At 38.8% G+C, this 24,485-nt stretch overlaps 1 protein-coding gene across 3 annotated transcripts in view; it reads right to left on the reverse strand.

Annotated features, from left to right (window-relative positions):
• Positions 1–22,804, reverse strand: part of LOC149821865 (uncharacterized) — an 84,440-nt gene extending 61,636 nt beyond the window's left edge. For all 3 annotated transcript variants that reach the window (XR_016426042.1, XM_089981080.1, XM_089981079.1), the window contains exons 1-8: positions 22,702–22,804; positions 21,314–22,336; positions 14,901–15,101; positions 14,424–14,507; positions 11,463–11,522; positions 7,476–7,520; positions 6,426–6,622; positions 5,666–6,169 (exon numbers count right to left, since the gene is read on the reverse strand). Coding sequence is in view for 2 of the 3 variants with exons in the window: in XM_089981080.1 (XP_089837206.1) it covers positions 5,666–6,169; positions 6,426–6,622; positions 7,476–7,520; positions 11,463–11,522; positions 14,424–14,507; positions 14,901–15,101; positions 21,314–21,787 (1,565 nt within the window). In the remaining variant the exon portion in view is untranslated. The remainder of the gene's footprint in view (positions 1–5,665; positions 6,170–6,425; positions 6,623–7,475; positions 7,521–11,462; positions 11,523–14,423; positions 14,508–14,900; positions 15,102–21,313; positions 22,337–22,701) is intronic.
• Between the last annotated feature and the right edge of the window lie 1,681 nt (positions 22,805–24,485).

Consider the following 24,485-nt stretch of genomic DNA (forward strand, 5'->3'; position numbering starts at 1 on the left):
ACAACCCACAAATAACTCACAAATGCACAAAGGCATAAAAACAATGGAATCAATTTATTGAGAACTTGGGCTTTGACTCAAAGCCATGAGAAAATACAAAGGGGAGAACCCCTATTTATAACATCACAAGAGGGGCCTTGGAGGGGCTCCACCCATAGACGTTGGAGCCCCTCCAACGGTCACAAATGTGACCGTTGGAGAGGGCCCAACGTCTATGTTGGTGGGCCCCCCAAGGTACCTTTTGGTACACTTACAAAAGAAATAAAAAAACAAAAAAGAAAGAAAATAAAAATAATTACAATCACATCCATAAAGTGAATGTGCGCAAAAATAGAGGAAAAGACTAAACTACCCTTATGACTAAACAAATAGAAATATATTTTATATATATATATTTGAGTAGATACATATACATATATATTAATATATGTATATGTATTACCATATATATATAAAATATATATATTACATTATATGATTATGTACATAATTTAACACCCCCCCTCAAACTTAGGGCAGGATGACTGAGAGTTTGCTAAGAAGGAAGTTGAAGCGCGGAGCACACAAGGCTTTAGTGAAGAAATCTGCCAACTGATACTCGGACGTGACATATGGAAGGTCAATGATTCCGTGGAGATACGCTTCCCGAACATAGTGACAGTCCATCTCAATATGTTTGGTCCGCTCATGAAAAGTGTGATTTTTAGCAATATAAATCGCACTTTTGTTGTCACAGCAAAGCTTGGTAGGCCCTTCAATGTTGATTCCCATATCTTCCAGCAACTGATGAATCCAAACAATTTTCATGGTAGTAGTCGCTATGGCACGATATTCAACTTCAGTTGATGATAGAGATACCTTTTGTTGCTTCTTGCATCTCCATGAGATCAATGAGTCTCCTAAGAATACACAAAAACAGTGGTGGAGTGACGGTTATTTGGGTCACCTCCCCAATCAGAGTCAGTATAAGCAATTAATTTTAACTCAGAAGAGGAAGACAGAAAAACTCCCTTATTAATAGTGTGCTTTAGGTATCTCACGACACGCAAGATAGCACCCATGTGAACAGAAGTTGGTGCATGCTGAAATTGACTTGCCGTATGCACCGCATGTGAGATATCTGGTCTGGTGATACTTAGATACATCAACGAGCCTACTAGTTGCCTGTAGGGAGTAGGATCGGAGAGAGGAACACCATCATCAATCTTCATTTTTGCTCCTACTATAGCAGGAGTTTCACAAACTTTATCGTTTGTAATACCTGACCTGTCAATAATCTCAGATGCAAGCTTAGTTTGAGACAAAAAATACCCTCTATGAGAGTATGCAACCTCAATACCCAAAAAATAAGTTAAGAAACCCAAGTCAGACATTTCAAACTTATCCTTTAAAATGGATTTTATGCTTGTAATCCCTTTAGAATCACTCCCAGTAATAAGCATGTCATCCACATATAGCAACAGAATAACAATCTCTGCATTAGATTTTCTAACAAACAAGGCAGTATCAGTAAAGCATGATGAAAAACCATTGTCTAACATCACGGAGTTAAACCTATCATACCAAGCTTTGGGAGCTTGTTTTAAACCATAAAGTGCTTTCCGAAGACGAAGCACTTTCCCTTTAGGGTACTCCATTCCAGCAGGAGCATCCATATATACTTCTTCGTTTAAATCTCCGTTTAAAAACGCATTCTTAACATCCATCTGATAGATGTTCCATTTATTTATTGAAGCAACGGTTATAAGACATCGGACGGTGACCATCCGAGCAACGGGGGCAAAAGTCTCCTCATAATCAATCCCATATTTTTGACCATATCCTTTTGCAACTAAGCGGGCCTTATATCTCTCAAGAGACCCATCACTCTTAGTTTTGACTTTAAAAACCCATCTACACCCTATTGCTTTCTTATCTTTAGGAAGGTCTTGAAACTCCCAGGTTTTTGCTTTCTTTAGGGCTTCAAGTTCATTATTCATAGCAACTATCCATTCCGGGCATTTTTGTGCTTCCTCGAAATCCCTAGGTTCTATGTACGAGTGAATGGCGCTTAGACAGGCTCTATATTTTGGTGAAAAAGACTCATATGAGATGAACCTAGAAGGTGGTTTTCTTGATCTTTCGGTCCTACGAAGATTTCCTTCACTTGAAGGGGTAGACTCACTATCATATCTTTCGAGGGCACTTCTAAAAGAACTCCTATCTCTATGAGAGTAGGTTATAGGATCTCTATGTGGTTCTTCATTAATGGGTTAATCAGAATGAGTTTCATCATTTTGATTTGTTTCATCATCGCTAGTATCATCATTTTCAGTTAATAAATCAAACTGAAAAGAATAGTCTATATTCTCGTCATCAGTTTCAAGTTTTTCGAAACCACTAACATTTTCCAAGAAGCTTACATTTCTGGAAACATAAAGTTTATCACTCTTAACATCATAACAGCGAAAACCTTTATGAGTTTCAGAGTAACCAAGAAAGGCACAAGGAATGGCCTTAGGGGAGAGTTTGTCATTTTTATCAGTAAGGACAAAACATTTACATCCAAAAACTCTTAACCTGCTATAATCAGGTTCTTTTTCGTATAACTTTTCAAACGGGGAAATCTTGTTCAAGTTTTTAGATGGAAGTCTATTTATGAGATAGACAGAAGTAAGAGCGGCCTCCGCCCAAAGTTTTTTCGGTATATTTTGAGAAATGAGCAAAGTTCGTGTGGTTTCAATAATATGCCTATGTTTCCGTTCAGCCAACCCATTTTGTTGGGGGGTTTTGGGACAAGACTTTTGATGGAGAATTCCGTAGTTTTCAAGATAGCTTTTAAATTCATTGGAAAGGTATTCGCCACCCGAATCGGTTCTAAAAATTTTAAAATTTTCATTGAATTGATTTAAAATCATCATATGAAATGTTTTAAAAGTTGAAAAAACTTCATATTTATGTTTAAGAAAATATATCCAACTAAACCTAGTGAAATCATCCACAAAGATAACATAGTAAGAAAAGCCTCCCTTGGATATCACCGGAGCTGGACCCCATACATTGGAGTGAATGATTTCAAAAGATTTTGTTGTAAACATGGATCTTTGAGGAAAAGGAAGACTTCTCATTTTTCCAAGAATACATTCATTACAAACAAAATTTTCATTACAAATATGCTTAATAAAAGGCAAATAAGAGATTTTAACAATGTTGGGATGACCCAATCTCTTATGCCATACATAAATATCTTTGTTTTGAGCAACATTACAAAATTGATTCTTGGGAATTTTAAGAAAATCAACATAGTAGAGGTCTCCTCTCCTAGAGCCTTCCCCAATCAATTTCCCGGACTGGCGATCCTGTATCCAACATTTATTAGAAGAGAATTTTATATCGCAACCATAGTCCGAGAGTTGAGAAACGGAAAGTAAATTTAAGTTTAGTTTTGGAATAAGACGAATTTTTGGGATAAAGAAGTCTTGTTTTTCAAAATTGCCCATTCCTTTAATTTCAAGAGGGGTTCCATCCGCGGTTGAGACAAAAGATGGAAGGCGATTTTCAGAATAATTAGAAAGAAAACAATGACTTGGAGTCATGAAATGAAGCACCAGAATCAAGTAGCCAAGATGTCTTACCAAGAGAGGAAGAAGATGACATAGCGGCTCCAGAAGTGCCTCCTTTGAGAAGAGGTTGAAGAGCATCCATAATTTGATGAAGCGAAAGAGATCCATTTGATGTTGAAGGCCGTTCCTCTGATTGGGATGCTAAAGCTGCGGCGAGGAATTTCTTCCATTTGGGACAATTGGGTTTGATATGTCCCGGTTCTTTACAAAAATGGCAAGTTAATTTGCTATAATCTCTCTTGCCATATCGATCATTTTGCCCTTGATTTTTGAAATGGGGCGGTTTGTAGGTCTTCAAATTATTACCGGGTTTTGACACGGCATTGACCACTTCATAGTCATTTTGAGAAGGTATAGCAAGAATGCTTGGGTTATTTTTACTAATCCCCATACGTGTTTCCTCACCACTTAGCTTGGTGATGACATCTTCAATAGATGGGGAGGTAAAAGCCGATAGAAGGGAGGACCGAATTTGCTCAAATTCGGGTCTAAGACCATTTAGGAAGTTTAAGAAACGATCTTCCTCTAGTTGTTTGTGCCTTAATTCAATAGCTTCTCTGCTCCATTTTGGTTCGAGCATGGCAAGCTCGTCCCAAATAGATGATAATTCGGCAAAATATTCCCGAATAGATAAATCATTTTGTTGAAGAGTCAAGGCTTTCTTTTGGAGGTAGTATTTGTGAGACAAGTCCCTTGACGTATACATTTTTTCAAGGTATAACCAAGCTTCGGAGGCCCTTTTAAACTTGATGATGTTTGCATTGATCTTGGTTTCTACGGACGAAAAAATCTAAGACAATATCTTGAAGTTCTACATTTCCCACTCATCATGCTTTTTGGAATATTCTTCTAAGGCCTTTTGTCTATCTTCTCCTTCAAGAATTTTAATCTCCCCTTTCTCTATAATAGAAAGCTTGGGTTCGGGTTCCGATATGGAACCTTGAACATAACCCCAAAGACCTTTCCCTTTGATATGGGCTTCCATGTTGCCGGCCCAAACATGGTAGTTCGAACCACTAAGTTTAAAACCAAGGGAGAAGTGGGAGTCTTTTTCACCCATTATGGAGAGGAGAAGATGGAAAATAAAGCGTACCTTAACGGATTTTCAACCTTTTCTTGACAAAATTTGCTTCTAAAATATTGCCCGGAGCAAATGCTTTACTCAAAATCTTCACTAGCTTGAGGGCACGATTTTCGAAGTGCTTCACAAGAGCCGAGATACACGATCTTCTTTCATCCAACGAGGCTTTGATACCATGTGAAAGAATCTCTAACAAGATACTAATATCAAGACCTTAATATTCTTGATATTGAACCCACCACGAAAGCACAATAAGAACACTTTAGAACACTTGTGCACAAAGAGCACAACCCACAAATAACTCACAAATGCACAAAGGCATAAAAACAATGGAATCAATTTATTGAGAACTTGGGCTTTGACTCAAAGCCATGAGAAAATACAAAGGGGAGAACCCCTATTTATAACATCACAAGAGGGGCCTTGGAGGGGCTCCACCCATAGACGTTGGAGCCCCTCCAACGGTCACAAATGTGACCGTTGGAGAGGGCCCAACGTCTATGTTGGTGGGCCCCCCAAGGTACCTTTTGGTACACTTACAAAAGAAATAAAAAAACAAAAAAAAAAGAAAATAAAAATAATTACAATCACATCCATAAAGTGAATGTGCGCAAAAATAGAGGAAAAGACTAAACTACCCTTATGACTAAACAAATGGAAATATATATTTTATATATATATATTTGAGTAGATACATATACATATATATTAATATATGTATATGTATTACCATATATATATATATAATATATATATTACATTATATGATTATGTACATAATTTAACAGAGGAAAGCACAAAAATGGAAGTATTCATAATCATGATGCAAAATGAGAAACATAAAACAAAGAATAAAAAAGAACAATAAAGGAAATGTGTAATAAAAAGCCAAGGAAAACACATTTCAGTAAAAATCAAAATCATTACCGAGAAAAAATCAAATTAAAAATCCTAACCAGAGAACATCACATAATTTTTCTACCTTATTAGGGACTCAGAACTTTCAACACGCTCTATAGGGCGACTCGTGGAGAACTGAAACATCCCAGCCTCTGGTGAAACTCGACCATTTTCATAATTTCCATTAGTCCTGTCAAAACTATCAGAGAAGGATTCTGAGGCCTCAGATACATAACCATCATTGTAATGCAGGTTTTTCCTTGTGTCCTTATCCCATTCCCTTGATTGGCTCAAATCAGATGCCTCACTAGCAGAAAGACTTTCAGGGGTTTGGGGTTCTGATGCTCTGAATGAGAAAGAGTTCACCTCATTATTTGATATAAGCCCAGCAGCTGCTGCAGCAAGCCCTAACACACTGTCAACAGGAATAGCATAAGTCATCCAGTCACTCACATTTTCCCCATTCAAAGAATCCGAAATGGCATTCATCTGTTCCCGCATTCTGATCATTGGAGGAACATAATCTGTTAACGTCATTTCATTAACAAATTGTGATATTCTATCCAAGCGTTCTTGCGCAATAATGCTGTTACCACAAAAAAAATAGCCATTAAGATACAATGTCTTGAACAAAAAACAAGAAAGTAGTGGAATTTTGGGACACTGCCTTCCATCTAGTACACATAATAAATAACCATGAAAAGGAACTCTTTTAAGAAGATTGTAAAAGAAAACTAGCCAACTTGAGTAATCCAATGATCAAATAATGAGTTACTAAAAATTGTGTAGAATCTGACTATCAATTATCACTTATTAATCATACAGGCAAGGAAGAGACAAACCTATTTAACATCTCATAATGCAGCTCAAAGAATGGGACTCTTGTAAGTAAGCAGTAACAACGAGGTGCAGAAACCAAAAACCGGCTGCAACCAGGCGACTGTGATAGGGGTGATACAACACCTAATATGCCAGGTGGCCTCTGCACAATTTCTTGGACTTGCAAACACACCCCATATAAGGTTGCATTGCCCGCAACCTGTAAAAAATAAACAAATAACACCTCATAAGCATCTTGATACACGTTTAAATCTGAAGAGAAAATAAACAATGACAGATACTAGAGACGACCATATCTAATGAACTGCATCATGAAACCAGTGAAAACCTTAAGCACATTATCACATCTCTAAGACAAGTGTAGTATTTGTGAATGCACCTGGAATAATTAACACACTACACTGGAAAAAGGATAGCACACAAGATGCTGACCTGCTGACAAAAATTCAGAAGCACCTCTACTTTTAAACTTCGACATAAATGGGAAAAAATACAAAAACCAACATATGGAATATGCAACTTTATAACTTGGCAAAATTAACAGAAGTTTAGGACTCAAATTCTTGCAACTGGATCAAAGCAGAACATGGAACTCCATTACCCTCGCAACTAACACAAGGACAACTATTAACCAGATTACTATCATATAATCGCCATGTTGTTTGCTGCATGCCAACATATCCAATTAAACATTAAGTGGAAGCAAGCTCCACAAAGGAGCACATACATGCCAATACATAAATAGATGGCAAACACCAATAAAAATATGCTCCTAAAAACAACCGGCTGAACCAACATAACATACAAAGTGGTGAAATGATCTTTTAAATCAAAATACTGACCTAGGATAAATCTGTGGCCCAACTCTATATTATAAAGAACAGACACAATTATTAGTTAAAGCCACAAGGATCAAACCAAGATGGATATGAGAGAACAAAATCAATCCCTGATAACTGTTAAAAGCACACTGACATATCTGAATGACAACCTAATTTACCATTCATCCATTCTGAACTAATTGAGCCGAAAACAAATAACCAAGAACTTACTTTGAGTGAAAATATAAAAGCCAAATCATCTCTGCTCAGATGTTCCTGCAAGGAAAAAGAATAACACGCATGTCAGAAAAAGAATGATTTGCACTAATCAGCATAATCTAGTCTCAACTAGTGTTGTTAAAAGCGTGCCTCGCCTTGAGGCGCTAGCCTAAGGCGTATGCCTCATACGCTATGAGGTGTGCGCCTCAGGGCGAGGCATGCCTTAAGCATGAGGCGTGCGCCTCATATTTATTAGGTCAAATGGGGGTATTTATCGGGTCAAATGGGGGTCAAAGCCCCAATTTGACCCAATTTTAGGGCTAAATAGCCCTCTCGGTCTCATTGCTTTCCCTGCGTCTTTGGCAGATAATAATAATAATAATAAGAAGAAGAAGAAGAAGCCAACAGGTACACTTCCTCATCTCTCTCTCTCTCTCTCCCTCCTCTCTCTCTTTGTCATTGTTGAGAGTCTCATCTCGTCTCTCTCTCTTCCCATTCTTTTTTTTTTTTGAAAGGCAAGCTGAGGTTAGTTAGACCCCTACCAGTTATACATCTATACTATTGGGATTTAACATGCAATACCCCAACACAAGGTGGCGTGCACTAGCTGCTCCTACCAGACAAGCGGAGCCCCCATTGGTTAGAGATGGATTTTTTTGGCTGCTTTTTAAACATATCCATGGTTGCCTTTGATTTTAGTCTGTCTTACTTTAACACCACATTCTAAAAGTTTACTACACTATACCAAATTGCAATTTTTGTGGGTTCATTTGATGTATGAATTTTTTTCATTGACAATCAAAACCTTGTCAAATGATACAGATGGCCATCCTATATTTTTGGATTTAAGTATGGTGTCATAACATCACCTTTTAATTAATCATAAGCTTAATCATATCATAAACATGGCCATTTTGTATGTCACTTTTTCATTCTTCAATTCAAAAGGCATCACTTCGCCTCAACACTTTTCACAACATTGGTCTCAACAATAAAATCTCAAAACACAGTAGGGCAAACTACATGACAAACAAGCAGGATGAACAAGCAAAAGCTTATTCCCACACATAGTAATCAAGCAGAGGGATAGATTGCCAGATAGACAATGTTATTACCCAATACCCAATGTCACATATTGCCACATACTTCAAATAACATGGTAATGCTTCCAAAAACCAGCCTCAAAAGTCAAGACCTGCCTTCCCAGCCACAGTGTGACCAATATCAGTATAACAAAAAACCTTTTGTAGACTGATGGAATATTATTCTTCCATGACTCCTAGGAAAGTGACAGCACAATCATCAGTACTGATGGTGCCTGCCTCCACACTCCATACAGGAAACACATCACAGACATTTAGCATTCTTTGACATCTATATGTCAACCAGTAGACACAAGATGTTACTTCCTGGAATCCTCTTGATGATGCTCCTTCTTTGATACGACAACAATCAAACAGGAAATTTTACTGCCTCCCCCAGGTTGTGATCAAGATCTATAGATGATGGGCAGGATCCATATGATTGCACGGTCACAAGAAATCCTTTTTCACATTGTTTTAAATCAACAATTTCCAGTATAAGGCTGTTAAATTATGTATATATAAATATATATATACATATACTTATATATATATATATACATACGTATATATATAAGTATATATATACATATATGTATATATATACAGTTTTTCCCTTTTTGATTCTCAAAATACCCGATAGGGGTATTTTGGTAAAACCCCATGTAACCCCTTTTTCCCTTTTTCTATTTTTCCTTTCTTCTTTTTTCCTTTTTTCTTTTCTTTTTTCTTTTTAGTTTTTATCTTTTTGTAAGACCACAAGGGCCCCATACATGTAGTCGTTGGGGCCCCAACGGTCATATTTATGACCGTTGGGGCTCCCAACGACTACATGGGAGCCCCTTGTGGTCCCTTCTACATGGCTCCCTCCTCTATAAATAGAGGAGGTTTTCCTCTTGTATTGCAAGGGTTGTTTACCCTCTTTTTCTTTTCTTCAATAATATCCAACTTATGACTTTTTGTCATTTTTTCCTTTTGTGGGTTTTTGTATACACTTTTAGTGTTTGTGTTCTTGGCTCTTGGAATCACTCTTGAAGAGTGATTTGCTTTATTGGTGCTTCCGCCGCTCCTCCCTCTTTCATTACAAAGGCACCATCATGCTGGCCATTTTCCACAACCAGGGGCCTTTTCCTATGGTCAATAAAGCTTCCAGCATGTTGATCACTTTCTACACTCGCAAGACCTTTTCCAAGTCATGAACATCAATTAAAAAAACATGCAAAACATTCAATTTAAAGCAACAACAATAAAACCCCACCCCAAATGATGAGGATGGCCTCATTGGAGCTTGATTTTTTGGGGAGAAAGAAAAGGAGGAGCTTTGATGGCGTAGGAACACCACCTATGTTCAAAGAACACCACTATTTAGGTACTATTTTGATTAACAGGGAAAAAGTTTGATGTAATTGATTAATGCCCATTATTTAGGTACTATTTTGAAAATTTCCCTTCTTTTAATTAATAAAGATCTGATATATATCTTTGTTACATAATCTCATAAGTCTGTCCTTGAGAAGAAGGGTCTGAATCTTTCCATTATAAGATCTTCTACATGTTTTTCAAGTCCATATTGACAAAGCTACAAAAATGAATAGCCACTGAAGCTACATAATGTGCTTCACTAAATATGCTGATGAACATGAGGGACACGAATATTAACACCCCATGTACCTGAGAAAGGAAGAGTTGCTTCGGAATCCACGTTTTATGGTTGAATGTTATGAAAAGGACATATAAAAGAAGTAACTATTCTTGAATTTGCAATTGCATTTTACCAGAGGCATTTAGCTAGTCTATTGATAAAGGAACCGGTTGATATCTTTGTTACAAAATCTCATGAATAAGTCCTCGAGGAGAAGGATCGGAATTGCCTATAAGAATCTTGGGACTCACTGATTATGTTGGTCAGAGGTCACAAAGGTTAGCACTCCCCAAGACATGCATGCTATCTGTACATCTGACAAGGGAAGAACCACTTCTGCATCAACGTTTTTTTGTCACATTTTGGCAAGAAGCACCCAAGCATGTGCACCATTATCTCAAAATAACGCTCTAAATTTGGCTTAGCTGATGCTCCATTTTCTGTAAAAAAAGCACCACCTAGGAATATGCTGCTAGGAGTACTGAGAAATTTTAACCACAACCAATCAGTCGGTTTCCAGTAAGATGTCAAGAAAAACATATTTTCCCCCACCAACCAAGAAAACCTATTAGTACCATAAATAAGTGTTGAAAGCTCATCAATGAAGATGCAGAATTCTACGAATAAATCCACAATAAGTGTCCTTCGCCAAGCCAGTATATGCACATAATACTCTCTCCAACCAACTTAATGTGCAATTCTACCAATAAATCTATGAGAAAAGTGTCCTATGCCAAGCTGGTATATGCACATAAAACACATATGCTCTATAACCATACCTTCATGGATATCTGTGTTCACATGAAACACCATTCAAGAGATGCAATCACTTCAAGAATTCCATTACAACTTTGACTATCCCAAATTCCAAATTCCAGATAACTAACCTAAACCATGTAAATGTCTAGCCACATGAATCAACACAAATCAATTGATCCGTGTGCTGGTATAACAGTGGATAGAAGTACAACAGGTACCATCACTTTCCTCAGTGAATCGGGTAATACCAATTTGTGTACTTCTCCCACTAACCCACACAAAGAGGTCGCAAAGGGAATTACCAGGCATATAAAAGGGTTTGCTTGTTTATAGAAGAATATAGATACTTTTTTACAATAAAGTTAAGGATGTTAATTTATAACTAGAATCATGGAAAAAGATTCTTTTTTGGGGGGGTTGTGTTGTTGTCATAGACAGCAACAAAGTAACAGAACTGAAGAAAACAGTTAATGTGATGCATGAGATAGGTGGTATAAAAATATATAAGGAGAATACCTGCCCATACAAAACTTCATTCAAATCACTCATAGACGGTGTCCTCTCCATTAAGTGAGCCTGCATTTTTTGCCACAGCTATCAAATAACCATCTATCTATAACTGAGGCATGAAAAACAGCAGCAAATCCATCAAGCAACAATTCAATTTATAATCGAGAAACATGCCGCCTCTAAAATGCTGAAGCACAAAAAGCAACATCATAAAATTAGAATGATCAGAAGGGAAGCAAAACCTTACTTTTTAGGCAAAACCAAAAGAAATTTGTACCAGAAGACACAAAGAATATTGCAGAAGCACAAAAGAAAAACTACAAGAAGTCACCACAAAGTTACAAATTGATTCAACACACTATCAACCGTTGGAAGAAGGAATCTCCATGCTGCTGAATAAATCAGATGCATTCAATCAGAAACCTATTAACGGTTTGACCTATATTTCTTGTACATTCCCTCTTCCCTGTATTGCTTTTGGTGGTGATTTCTGGTCACACGCTTCTTTAATACTATTTCACTTTCTCTCTCAAAAAAAAGGCTTGACCTAAAGAATCTGAAGGTAAATAGAGTACAATGCTTAGCTGAAATCCAAGCCTTGCATTTAAACTGGGAGAGAAGCTTCAGAACTCAGCATTTTAGCATCTTTCATAAAGAAAGAAATTAGTTATCCCAAGAATTAAGAAGTCTCAACCAAGCAGGCTCCAGGGCTGTGGTGACTTCTCAAGCTCTATCATTCCATCCAAGGAAGAGATATAAAAGAAGGCCTTTTTCACTCTTAACTGATGTACAACAGAAATTAGATACAAGAATAAAAGCCAAGGCAGAATAATAAAAGAAGAGCTCCAAGGTGCCAGAAACCTATAAGTTACAAGATGCCTCTAGATCACATAGGCGCAGGTTGTTTGATCCAATCGGACCTCATAGATAGATTCAGTATGGTCCAAATGCTAGGAATTCACAATTGGAATTTTGGATCATGTTTTTTAGACCTAAAACATGATTTTAGTTGTCAGGAAAATATCAGACATTGTGGGCCATCAATTTTTGAAGCCTTCCAAAATCATACCTACATGTCATAATTGAACGATCCAAGCGCATATATATATATATATATCACAACTATGAGTTAGATACACGAAAAACATCAAAACAATGAAAAGGAAAAAATGGTGTTTGTACCTCATGGTGACAGTAGCAAATATTAACCCATCAAAAACTATACATTTGTTTTTGGTGGTCGGTGAAGATAAGCTAGACCAAGGTCCCACAATGATGAGACATGCATCATGAATCATGTTGAGTTTATCTAACAAAGATCAGGAGTCTTCCGCAATTTCCTACTGTGATCTATCCTCTTATGATCAACTACCCCTGGTGTTCAGACATACTTTCAAGCCAAAAACATCTCAATCTGTTGAATTGTGAACTTCTAACCAAGTTCACATATTTAGGTGCCTCAGTCACATCAAATTTCACATGCAATCAGACCAGCTCCATTTTGCTGGTTGTGATATTATGATGTTCTGTCAATAGTTAATACATGTAAGATCAAATCAGACAAGCAAGCCGGTAACCTATGAGTGTAAAGGATCTTGAATCCCCAGTCAAACTAATTGCAAACTCATCACATGACTAAGATTTTGTTTGATGTGATATTGTCTTACGCCAATGAGTTCAAGCGCACAACAAACAGAATCATGTCAGACAAACTGGTAATGTACAAGTGCAAACAAACTTGTATCCACAGTCCAACTAATAAGAGCTAGTTGACAACACTCGTAAACTGATCTTATGACTGGTACTAATCTTAGATTTGATGTTCTTAGTCACACATTTTGATTCAGGATCTTCTACAATCAAGGCTTAAGGTGAAAATCTGTTATATGTGGAACAACCTCCCAAACTAGAATCGATAGATGTTCATGTGAACATCGATATATTCTAGCCAAATATCAAACAGTCCAGCAAGATAATGTCTTATCAGACAGCATAATCAAAGTAATGCAGGAGTCACAATAAGGGTTACAGACTACAGTATACATTGCAGGCAGCTAGATGCCTCAAGACTCTAATAGGCTGCAACATTGGTTGTACGCTATGTTATCTAGACACTCCTGTAGGTCCAATGTGTATGTGCCCAGTCGTGTCCGACACCGGCACTTCTTGACATAGCTTTGACATGGTCATATTCGAACTACGAGTGTCCAAGACTATTGGAAATACTAGGCAAGACGTGTCAAGTGCAGGAGACTCCATGAGTGGTATATAAACACTTTAAAATAATCTGATATTTTATAATTATCTTTTGTTTTCTTAAAGTATTAATTATATGGTGAACAATGATGATCACTAGCACTGAATGGCCTTTTTGAGTTTCATTTTCTTAAAGTGTAGCAATTTTCCATCTAAATTTCAAGGATCTTACAAATTACCTATTTTACTTTTTCATGATGCAATTTTTTTTTCTGGGTTTTTTCACATAGCTTCTTCCGTTCTTCGCCTCCTCCTCCTCTCTCCCTCTCTATCCCCTGTTCACGCTCCCATATATCACATCAAGTCAGGCGGGTTTGCTCAATCCTCTAGTTGAGAATAGGTGACCTCTTTTTCCCTCATCTCACTTCTTTCCCTTCTGTCCCTTGTCACACCATTTTCCTCTTCTCATATATATGCATGTATGTATGTATAAATGCCTTTATGTGTGTGTGTGCATCCACGTCTAATTTTTCAAAGTTTGAAGTGTCTGACACTTCTTACTCAGATCGATCTCATCACTGTCTAGGTAACATAGGTTGTAGATCACAAGTCACAAGCCAAAGTTCAGATAATCCAAGAACCAATATGGGCAACACATAAGAGACTCACTTTGAAATTGTACAAGGGCACATACAATGAACTCTAATAACAAACAGTATATGATATGACAACATCTGAATCATACATTAATAGAAACCAGGTACACCACACCTTGACTCCCCCAGGAAAACAAAATGCAGGTAAATCCTTGGCACGCATCGTCAGCATCTTTCCAGGAGGATACTTGAAGAGAATCTGCATGACAACAAACAATACAATATGCCAAGGAACTAAAAACAAAAAATTGTAAAATTTAACATGTCAAAAATCATGAAGATGTGCATAAGTGAATCAGCCAATAGGAACTGTTCGAAAAGCACAACCTAGATCAACTACATTTTCAAGATTCAGCATCTAGATCTTATCATAAAACTGAGTTTTTCACTTCAGCTACATCTCAGTTGTGAATTGGAAGTTTGAATTGATTCTGTCAAAATCCTACTTTTCTGCATGAACTAATCTTGATGTATCAAAGCAGTTAGATTTTCCTGCACCTTTGTCACAGAATGCATTTTCCTTGTGATATATTTTCAAGAGATCAAGCAAGCAAGAATCGCTTGATTAACCTCTGTTAACTAACAGAATTACCTGTGGCTCTAATGTAGGAACTGGAGGACCACGGTGTGGAAGCTTTCTGAGATCTAAGATTTCAGATTTTGCAATCTCTGACTCCCACATCTTCCTCTTTGCAAAAGCGTCTTCTGTAGCTTCAACGTTAGCATTTGAATGAAGACCCACAATAATAAAGTGCTCAAACAATGAAGTAGGTTCCTTATAATGATTGCGATTCTGCAACAAAGCCATACAACTAATTATAAATGAAAACAATACCAAGAAAACTATCATGTAATTAAGCTCCCAAAAGCAAAAGAGAAAATCCAAGACTTGTTTATTGGAATTTACATGCACAGAAACCCCTTAAAAAACATAACCATATGCACAGGCAAGAATATCCAGTTTTGACATATGACTGAAAAAACAGGGATAGATATACCTTTCCCTTTCACATGCGCAGTAGTATGAAATTGACATAAGATAACGACTTTAACTTTAATTTTCAATACCAAACTCTGCTTGAAAAGCATCCACTTCTTATAACGATAATTAAATGAACTGATTTCAGCATATTCTGCTTTAGGAAAGTAATGTTTTAAGACTTGACACAGGCTTCATTTGCTTCATTCCCATGTAAAGAAAAGGCTTTACATGGAAATGGGCACAGATTTCTAACAAATCCTGCCAGCTCAGCCTTCTCATGAGAAAGCTTGCATTGAGGGGGTTATGAAAGGATTTGCACATAAAAAGAGGTAGGTGGTGGGAAAAACTGGGGCTCACTTGTGCCAGCATGGCACTTTTCCACCATGACAATTTGATGTTTGTTTCATTCACGGTGGGAAAGGATTACATCAGGATTGCCAGCTCATCACTTTCCCATGAAAGTTGCATGAAACAAATGAGGCCTTAATGTGCACATAAAACTTGTTAACTGACAGACTTTATCCATCAAGAGAATAATAAATTTGGCAGGCGAAAATAAACATAGATGAAGCTGATATAATTCTAATTAAAGATTGTACAAATATGCAACTAAGAGTAATCCCCTTAAAAAGGCATAATTTACTTCACTTAAGGATGATATTTCCACCAAAAAACTGACCTGCATCTTTTGCAAACTTATTGGTGAGACATCAGCAGTAGAATGTGGCATCCCAATACAGGAATGAGACACAACATTGAAGGTAGTTCCTAGTGCAATTGTTGTCATATCAGCAAATTATTCAATTATCCTATGTGAATCGGGAAACCATTAAACATATGTATTCACTAATTCTTATTGATTATCTCAAGTTGGTTAATTCTGAACTATCTCCGGCTTGTGTTTACGACCTCTATTTTGATTAGGAAAAGAAGAGCTTCTTAGACACATGATCATCAATCAGAGAAAGAATACCTTAATTAAGGCAGAGTCCTAAGCAAGGGTGAATTTGTAATTGCACAGGACAAACATAGACCAGCGCTATCAAGCTCACTAAGAAAAGGAACCAACAAGAATAAAACAAAACCATATTATTCAAGCCAATTGATTTGTCTGCCTTAGCCAAAAGTATACATTTATACTCTAATTATTGAATAAAATGATTATGTGGGATAGATGATACACCATATATTGCCCCACAACAGAGCAATATAGCAAATCGTTGGGCATAGAATTTTTTGCAAACCCGCGATGCACCAGACTGCCCAATCTGGCCAGCCTTAACGGCCAAAGACTGCGCACCAACATTTTTCCATGTGCTGAATCATTTCATTGGCCATGCACACTACCGCGTGCGCAGCTGCCTAGCGAAAGCTTATCAAGTGCATCTCTAAATGCATATTCTATCTATTTCATGCCACTTTGTGCATGATTGTCTCATACCAGCTATCACTTCCAAAAAGGGCAGAAACTTGCTTTAGCCTTGCGTGGCATGGAGCCTATTGTGACTCCATGCGCACGCTACAACAAACCCTCACCACTGAAGGAACAAGACCTTGCGACCCCCTGTCCGAAGATCAATTGATGATTGAACACCATAGCGAAGAGAACCACCCAGTCTCATTCGCCGGCACCTAGGCATTCACTCGTCTAGCCCCGAGTCACCATACTCGGTTGGAATCACCTAAGGTGATCACTGGGGAAATTAGCCCTAACCCACACGCACCCCTGTGCGTCTAGACGCTATGTGTGGAAAACTCCTGCAAGCCGAGAGGTCCTTAATCAAATCTCCAAAGGCAACATCCTCTGATCCGCTAGCACTGTTTAACCAAACAATGCTCTATGTGTGTGCCGCACACAACGATGACTAATGACGATATTGTTGCCTATCGTGTGTCGTACTATCACAACACCGATCAAGCCAACGCATACCGCACGTTCCTACACTCTATGCATTTTTCACTAAGTAGAGTTTTGCACTGTACATGCCCCATTCTGAAGACTCGGTTTGAGACATTCTCTCCCACTCAAACCATTGTCGTCCTCGACAATGCCGGTGCAAATAAGAACACAATCTTAACTGATATGTCAGTTTTTCTTTGCACTTATCTTTGGTCTAGTTCTTTTTTTCACTCTACTCAACTTGTTCTGGTTTTCATCCACTATCGTCGCAACCTTTAGCATGTCAAGTCTCGGTATTTAGCTCTATCAACATTGAGTATTCTTCGCTCGTGAGACCCCAGTACAGTCTCATACACAAGCGGGTCATCCTCGTCCGCACGACAAACTTATCGTCTTCATGCTCATGGTTGGATTACCTTCCGACCCCAACAAGGGCAATTTCAATCCCTTCGTGGTCCTCGCAGAGAAAAATGACCACTAACGCGTGCCGCAGGGATATCAACTCCCTTAAAGCACCAACTTGCGGTTTTCCAACGGTTCAAACTAGTTCTCAAGGGGGGGGATGCCTACTTGCGTATCACCCCAAAGCGGTCCTTCAAAGCATCTTCATCGACACTCGTCTACACAAGGGGCAATACGGCCCAACGCTGCAACTCTCATTCGGAGCCAGCACGCTGCAACTCTCATCCAGAGCCAGCAAAACGTTCCCACAAGAACCAAACTGACGAGTCATGAACAACTTCTTTCGCACACACAATCCACAGAGGAACTGTCAACTCAAGTGACCAAAACAACGAGCATTCAGCTCAAGATGGGCACTCCGCTAACCCACAATCTTGGGAGAGAATATAAAAATTTAATTGAGTCTCTCATACCAAAGGTGCAAATTCATCCAGCCGAATCCAACGTGCATTCTCTGCATGCACAAGGCAAACACCACACTCCACCAGTGAGCCTAACGCACAACTGGTATGAATCTTTGGCTAATCCACGTTCCCTTAACCAGCTGAACAACAACCTTACACCTTTGCTTACCATCGACAAGATAACCCATACCACCCTGTCAACATCTTGCTTATGTGCTTGGTCAACAACACTTTAGCTATGCACATTTATGTAACCAGGATAAACCATCATTGTCCCCTTCAGTGTCACACTCAATGAACAACAAGGTTTCCGTGAATCTTTCAGTTCTAATGTCAATTTGTCATGGGTATAGAATTTTTCGCAAACCTGCGACGCGAAGGCTGGGCACCAACACTTTTCAATGTGCTGAATCATTTCGCTGACCCTGTGCACCATCTCGTGCACAGCTACCTAGCGGAAGATAATCAAGAGCATCTTCAAATGCGTATTTTATCTAGTCCATACCACTTTGTGCATAGCCGTCACATACTAGCTATCACTTCCGAAAAGGGCAAAAACTTGTCTTAACCTTGCGTGTCATGGAGCATATTGCGACTCCATGCGCACGCTACAGCAATACCTCGCCATTGAAGGAACAAGGCCTTGTGGCACCCAGTCCGAAGACCAGTTGATGATTGAACACCATAGCGAAGAGCACCACCCAGACTCATTCGTTGGCACCTAGGCATTCACTCGCCTAGCCCTGAGTCACCGTACTCGGTTGAAATCACCTAAGGTGATCCTTGAGGGAATTAACCCTAACCCACACGTACCCCCGTGCGTTCAAACGCTATGTATAAAAAACTCCTGCAAGCCAAGAGGTCCTTAACCAAATCTCCAAAGGCATCATCCTCTGATCCGCTGGCACTGTTTAACCAAACAACACTCCATGTCTGTAACGACACACAGCGATGCACTAACGACGATATTGTTGCCTATCGCATGTTGTGCTATCACCGCACATCACCGATCAAGCCAACGTATACCGCGCGTTCCTACACTCGATGCATTTTTCACTCAGTAGAGCTCCGCACTGCACATGCCCCATTCCAAAGGCTCGGTCCGGGACAGATTGATTGATAGAGAAAAAAACATCACTTGTTCCTGATGTTGTATGCTACAAATTTCTTCAGCTTTAAGCTAAAAAAACATTGGCAAGATATAACACTATACCAGAGAAAAAGTTTAACACATAGTTCTCCTCAATTTGATAAGAAGCAAAAGAATTGGAAATTAGTAGTCAACTACTAAATAATTTTCATTTATAGCCTAGATACATTTTTTTATAGGATCTCACTGAATCAAAGTTGGCAAAAGTTATCAAAGAAATCACTTATATGGTATCAAATTGGACTATAGGGCAATAAAAGTGATGTCGCGACTGGCTGAACTACTTTCATGATGATACATATATGGTTAATATCCACCTTCATTGCCAATTTAAATGCAACTATATTGTACCTAAATACTCCTACAATAAAAAGCCAAAAATCGAGAATGGTCAGAACAAGAAAAGGCCTTACATGAATACCTAGTTCAGTGATATCTTGATGCACGAAAGAACAATAAAATCATGAAGAACATTTTCCTTCCTTGAGACCTATGTCACATGGGTGCGGGTGCGGGTGCGGGGATGCGGCACTTTCAAAAACCTTGGGTGCGGGGGTGCGGCAGGGGCAAAAATGTAAATATATATATATATATAGATAGATAGATAGATATATAGAAGGGGGTTCCCCCCAGCGCGGGTCCCGCATCCATGATTGCTCATTAGTGATCAAAAGGTTACCAAACATATTTCTAAATGTTGGGATTTGACTACCTATCATATGGGTGCCAATGAATTCAATGATTTCATAGACTTAGCAGGACTGATAGAGACTGATTATGGGTCTTCCTGTTTTACTTGGCATAACAAGCAAGTTGGTCCTAACTATCGCGCCAGTAGGATCGATCGCTGCTTCGTTAATGACCATTGGATGTTCAGATCATCCCAACTCTTCCACCTTATGACAAACCGCAATACGTAGCGTAAAGAGATGAACTGACTTAAGAGGGAGGACGAATCCTATGCGGTGGGAAGAGAGTATTTTTTGAGAGGCATCAAATTATTTCTTCAAGTTATTTGTCAGGGGCTACATCAATCGTAACCCTTTTAAAGGTTGTACAGATCCGTGGGGTTGGAAGAGGAGGTGGTTAAGGTGGTCTTTATTCTTGATAGAGATAGTGCCCCAAGCTTAGATGGGTACCCAGATAGCTTCTTTACTTCATTCTGGTTTATTGTATCTAAAGACAGTTCTGAGGCGGTCAGAGATTTTTTTCTCAAAGAGAAGATCATGTCCATGATGAGTTGTGGAGCCTGATTCATAGTTTTTGCCCTTGCAGGAAGGGGGGTCCGGGGGCACCCCCGCGGTCAGCGGGCGGGGGTTCGGGGGGGTAAATGGGGGCAGCGCCCCCCCACCCCCACCCCCTAAGATTTTTTTTTAAATTCTGCAGCCCACTTCATAGGGCAAAAATTTAAAAAAAATCCAAAAAATGGACCGAAATGACCTTGGGTGCGGTCAACGCAACCAGGGTCGGGTTGACCACACCCGGTGCGGCACCCTGCTAGACGAATCCCTGTGACTTAGCTTGAGACACATAAAATCTTTATTTCATAGCAATTCTTGTGAGTTAGACATACACCAATGGTTTATTCAATGGCCCTAGATGTGCATCCAATGTAGATATGATCATGATGCAACCTCATTAGAAGGCACTGTCCAGTGCCTCTGCCTCCAATCTACCTGGGAGCAAGTCAGCACCGGAATGGCAGGATTGAGGAGCAAGACCAATGATCATCAGCCAAATAAACGAATAGAAATACAATGGTATCATGTTTATTCTGCATTGCCATCCATAGGAATGTTTTTTTAGGGAAATCCATAGGAATGGTTTTAGAAAGTGTTAGAACTGTAAACTGGTAACCATGGTTCTTCGATCAGTGCTGATCAACCGAACCTGATTTATTTGCAATTATGAAAAAGTATACTCAAAACATAGTACAAAAGATTCCTTCATTTGATTGTTCCATTTTCACCACTTATTGCAGGTGATGAAAAAAAAATGAAAACAGGCATGCGTGTGTGCACACAGAGAACAGCTTGAAGTTCATTTCATATATCACACCTAGGCAGACACATTAAAGGAGAGAGAGAGAGAGGTGTAAGTGGCATACCGGTGACTGTGAGTGAAGCTGATACCACTGACGTTTCTGATTAGCTAGAACTTCTGGATTGAATGACGATCTTGAACCTTGATCCCTGGAATTAGGACCCCATTTCCAAGCCCTCTGTATCTGGCGCTTCCATCTTAAAAGTCCAACACCACCACCACCACCAGTCTCATGCTTAGGGGAAGATGTAAACAACGATATCCATCGGGGACTCCGTGTTTCTTCAACAGATGTGATAGAAAACGACTCGGCAGATCGATTTGAGGTAGAACAGACAGGTGCCCGATCACTGACTGCTACCTCCTCAATAGTTTGATGTGAATTCAAATAAGTGGGTGTTTCATCATTATATGTGTCTAAAGCAGTTGAACTGGTTGTTCGATGTGCAGTCGAACAAGTCGATGTCCGATCATTATTAGCATCTGAACCTTCCATTATTGAAGCAAAAGGCACAACCTCATTCTGAATTATAAACATCCCCCATCCGCAAATTGTCTCAAAAACCCGATATCTCGAATCGTGATTTCCATAGGCAACCGATTGTCATTTTTCACTGAAAACTGGCCTCGAAAGCATATGCCCTAATTGCCAACACACAACCCGCAATGAGATACCCAAAACCACTGTATCCTATAAAGGGTCAGCAATCCCAGAAACGGCCCTCAAATCAATGGTTCCAATATAATCAAATCACCTAGGTCCACCAAGAGAGATGGATTTCCAAAACTTGAAAACAACTCTTGTAGCTACAAACTAACACCAAAACCAAGTTCCTATATAGATCCAGTCGCAAACGTCCACACTCACGAACAACCCAGAATCCCACCAAAACCGATATGCAAGACTACGGCACAATGCCCTGAACAGGGAGTCGTCGCCAGAATCACTACTTCGAATTTCCCAAAACTCCGTCGATCGAATATAATTCCGGAACAAAATCTAACTTTTCAAACCCGCGTACAAATTGCGTACCGAATGCATTCAACCAAAAATCGCCACTAAAGCAAGAAACCAAACATAAAATACCTGCAAACAAGCAAGCCAAAGCATCATCACCACCAACAAAGCCCTAATTATCCCACTACCACCAAAAACCTAATCCATCAATTTCCAAACGCAACAACCAAAAAAAAACACAATATACATAAAAAACAAGAACGAAACAAACGGATGCAAACAAAGAAATAAATAAAAAAACCAACTCTCAAAAGTTTAATTCATCCACCCACCAATATATGCATATAAAGGGAAACCAAAAAAGATCAAAACAAAACAGAAAAGGAAAAAAAGAGCGTTCACGACCAACACAAAAAGGAGAACAAGTATATTCTTTAAAGAATCCACGAAAGTTGAACGGGAAAGGGAAACAAGTGGGAAAAAATTATGGGTACCTCGCTTTCTAGAGAGAGAGATTGGGGTTTGGGCAATTTGAGGGGAATCTTCCGCGATTCAGAAGGCTTCAGCTTCGCTTGAGTTCGTGCGTCTGCGTCTGCGTCTGCGTCTGCGTCCCCTTCTTTTTTTACTCTGTTTATTTATTTGTTTATTTATTAAGAGGGAGATGGGGATGAGAGAGAGAAAAGAAGCCGCAAGAAGAAGGCGAAAGGATATATGATGATGAAGTGTTCTGTCCAAAGACCCCACGTCACGTATTTAGGAGGACAGGAACACGCACCAAAAATAGGCCTGACTTTGTTGAACTCTGGTCCAAATCTCTCTCTCTCTCTCTCTCTCTCTGATTGCATTTTAATTGTTTATGTGGTAGAATTAATTGCACGAAAAATTTTCCTACCTCCCTCTCTCTCTCTGGTTTGCAATGTAATTGTTTATGGGTAAGATTAATTGCACGAAACAATCGCCAGTTAACGGCTCTAGTTGAATCAAAAGAAGTATTTTTGTTAACGAGTTTAAGCTTATAATCAGCATGAGTTAAACAAGCCGAGTTCGAGCTGGCTTATTCATAGGAAAATACATTGTTTTAGACTTAGGAGAAATAGGATTTAAAAATAATAAGATATATCTAAAATATATTTATAACTACCTGAAGAGCTTTCATGAGCCGAGCAGATTACAAGTTCGAACAAGCTCTTTACCAGCCAAACATGTGTGAATACCTTGTGATTATAGATAGTTATATTTGGGGTTAAGTATTTATCGGTGAAAATGGATTTAGATGGTTGAGTGCACTTTGGTTATTATTGGAGATGTTGGGGTGTATGATTCGTGGAGTGGTTTCTCATTGTGGGGGCTAAAGAAGGTACATCATCATGAGAAGAGAGTTGGGAAGGACTAGGCCTGTGACCATGAAAAGGACATGAGATTGTGCTTTTGTGGTGATCAAAATGTTTTTTTTCACAAGGGATCTGCTCATCTGGTAGGACCCACTTGTGAATGTAATCAAGTTGAAGAGACGTCACAAGTTCAAAACCCAAAGGATGACACTGCAAAGTCAAAACTAGGTGCACTCCTCTGGGCATGGGGACATTAAGGAGTTTACGATAGGAAGGCCAGCCAAGGTACGGTCATTGATGGGGGTATTCCGTTATTATCCAAAAAAATATGTGTGTTTTTTTTTTTGTTGAGTTATTATGGGTGACGGAGAGTATGATGAATTGCTTTAGAGCCCATATTGCTGGTCAAAGAAACTGAATCCACAAAGAAAGCAAATCTGCAAGGATTTTGGTTCATTTCATTTGCTTTCAATTAGAATAACATATTTTGTTTCGTGGACAGAAAAAAGTGGTATGGATCAACTTTCTAGTGTTTGCAACTGCACTGTAGAAAAGTTGGGACTCAACTCCAGTTTTTGCCACAAAGCTATAGTTTAAGTACTATTAACTTTTATACGAAAGATGCAATTTCATTAAAATGTAAGAAGAATTAGGCATTACAATGCTACAACAAGTGATGACGTGTCATTTGCTGCAACACAAAACAGAACGAAGAGTTGCAATCCATAAAAACTGCAGAGATACAATCAGCAGTTGCAGAAAAACATAGTAACAACAACTCTGGTTTTTAGAGAGCCTTACAGGACGTCAGGATACCGGTGTTGTTTTGATTTCTTAAAAGACAATATATGAATAACATGTTAAATCCTTAACGGATCTAGGTATTAGTGGGCCACATAATGGAAAGATAGTGGGTGGGAGATATCTACCTAACTACCTATTTCCCT

Source organism: Nuphar pumila, chromosome 11, assembly GCF_984573655.1.
Source record: "Nuphar pumila chromosome 11, dmNupPumi1.hap1.1, whole genome shotgun sequence".
Lineage (NCBI taxonomy): Eukaryota > Viridiplantae > Streptophyta > Magnoliopsida > Nymphaeales > Nymphaeaceae > Nuphar > Nuphar pumila.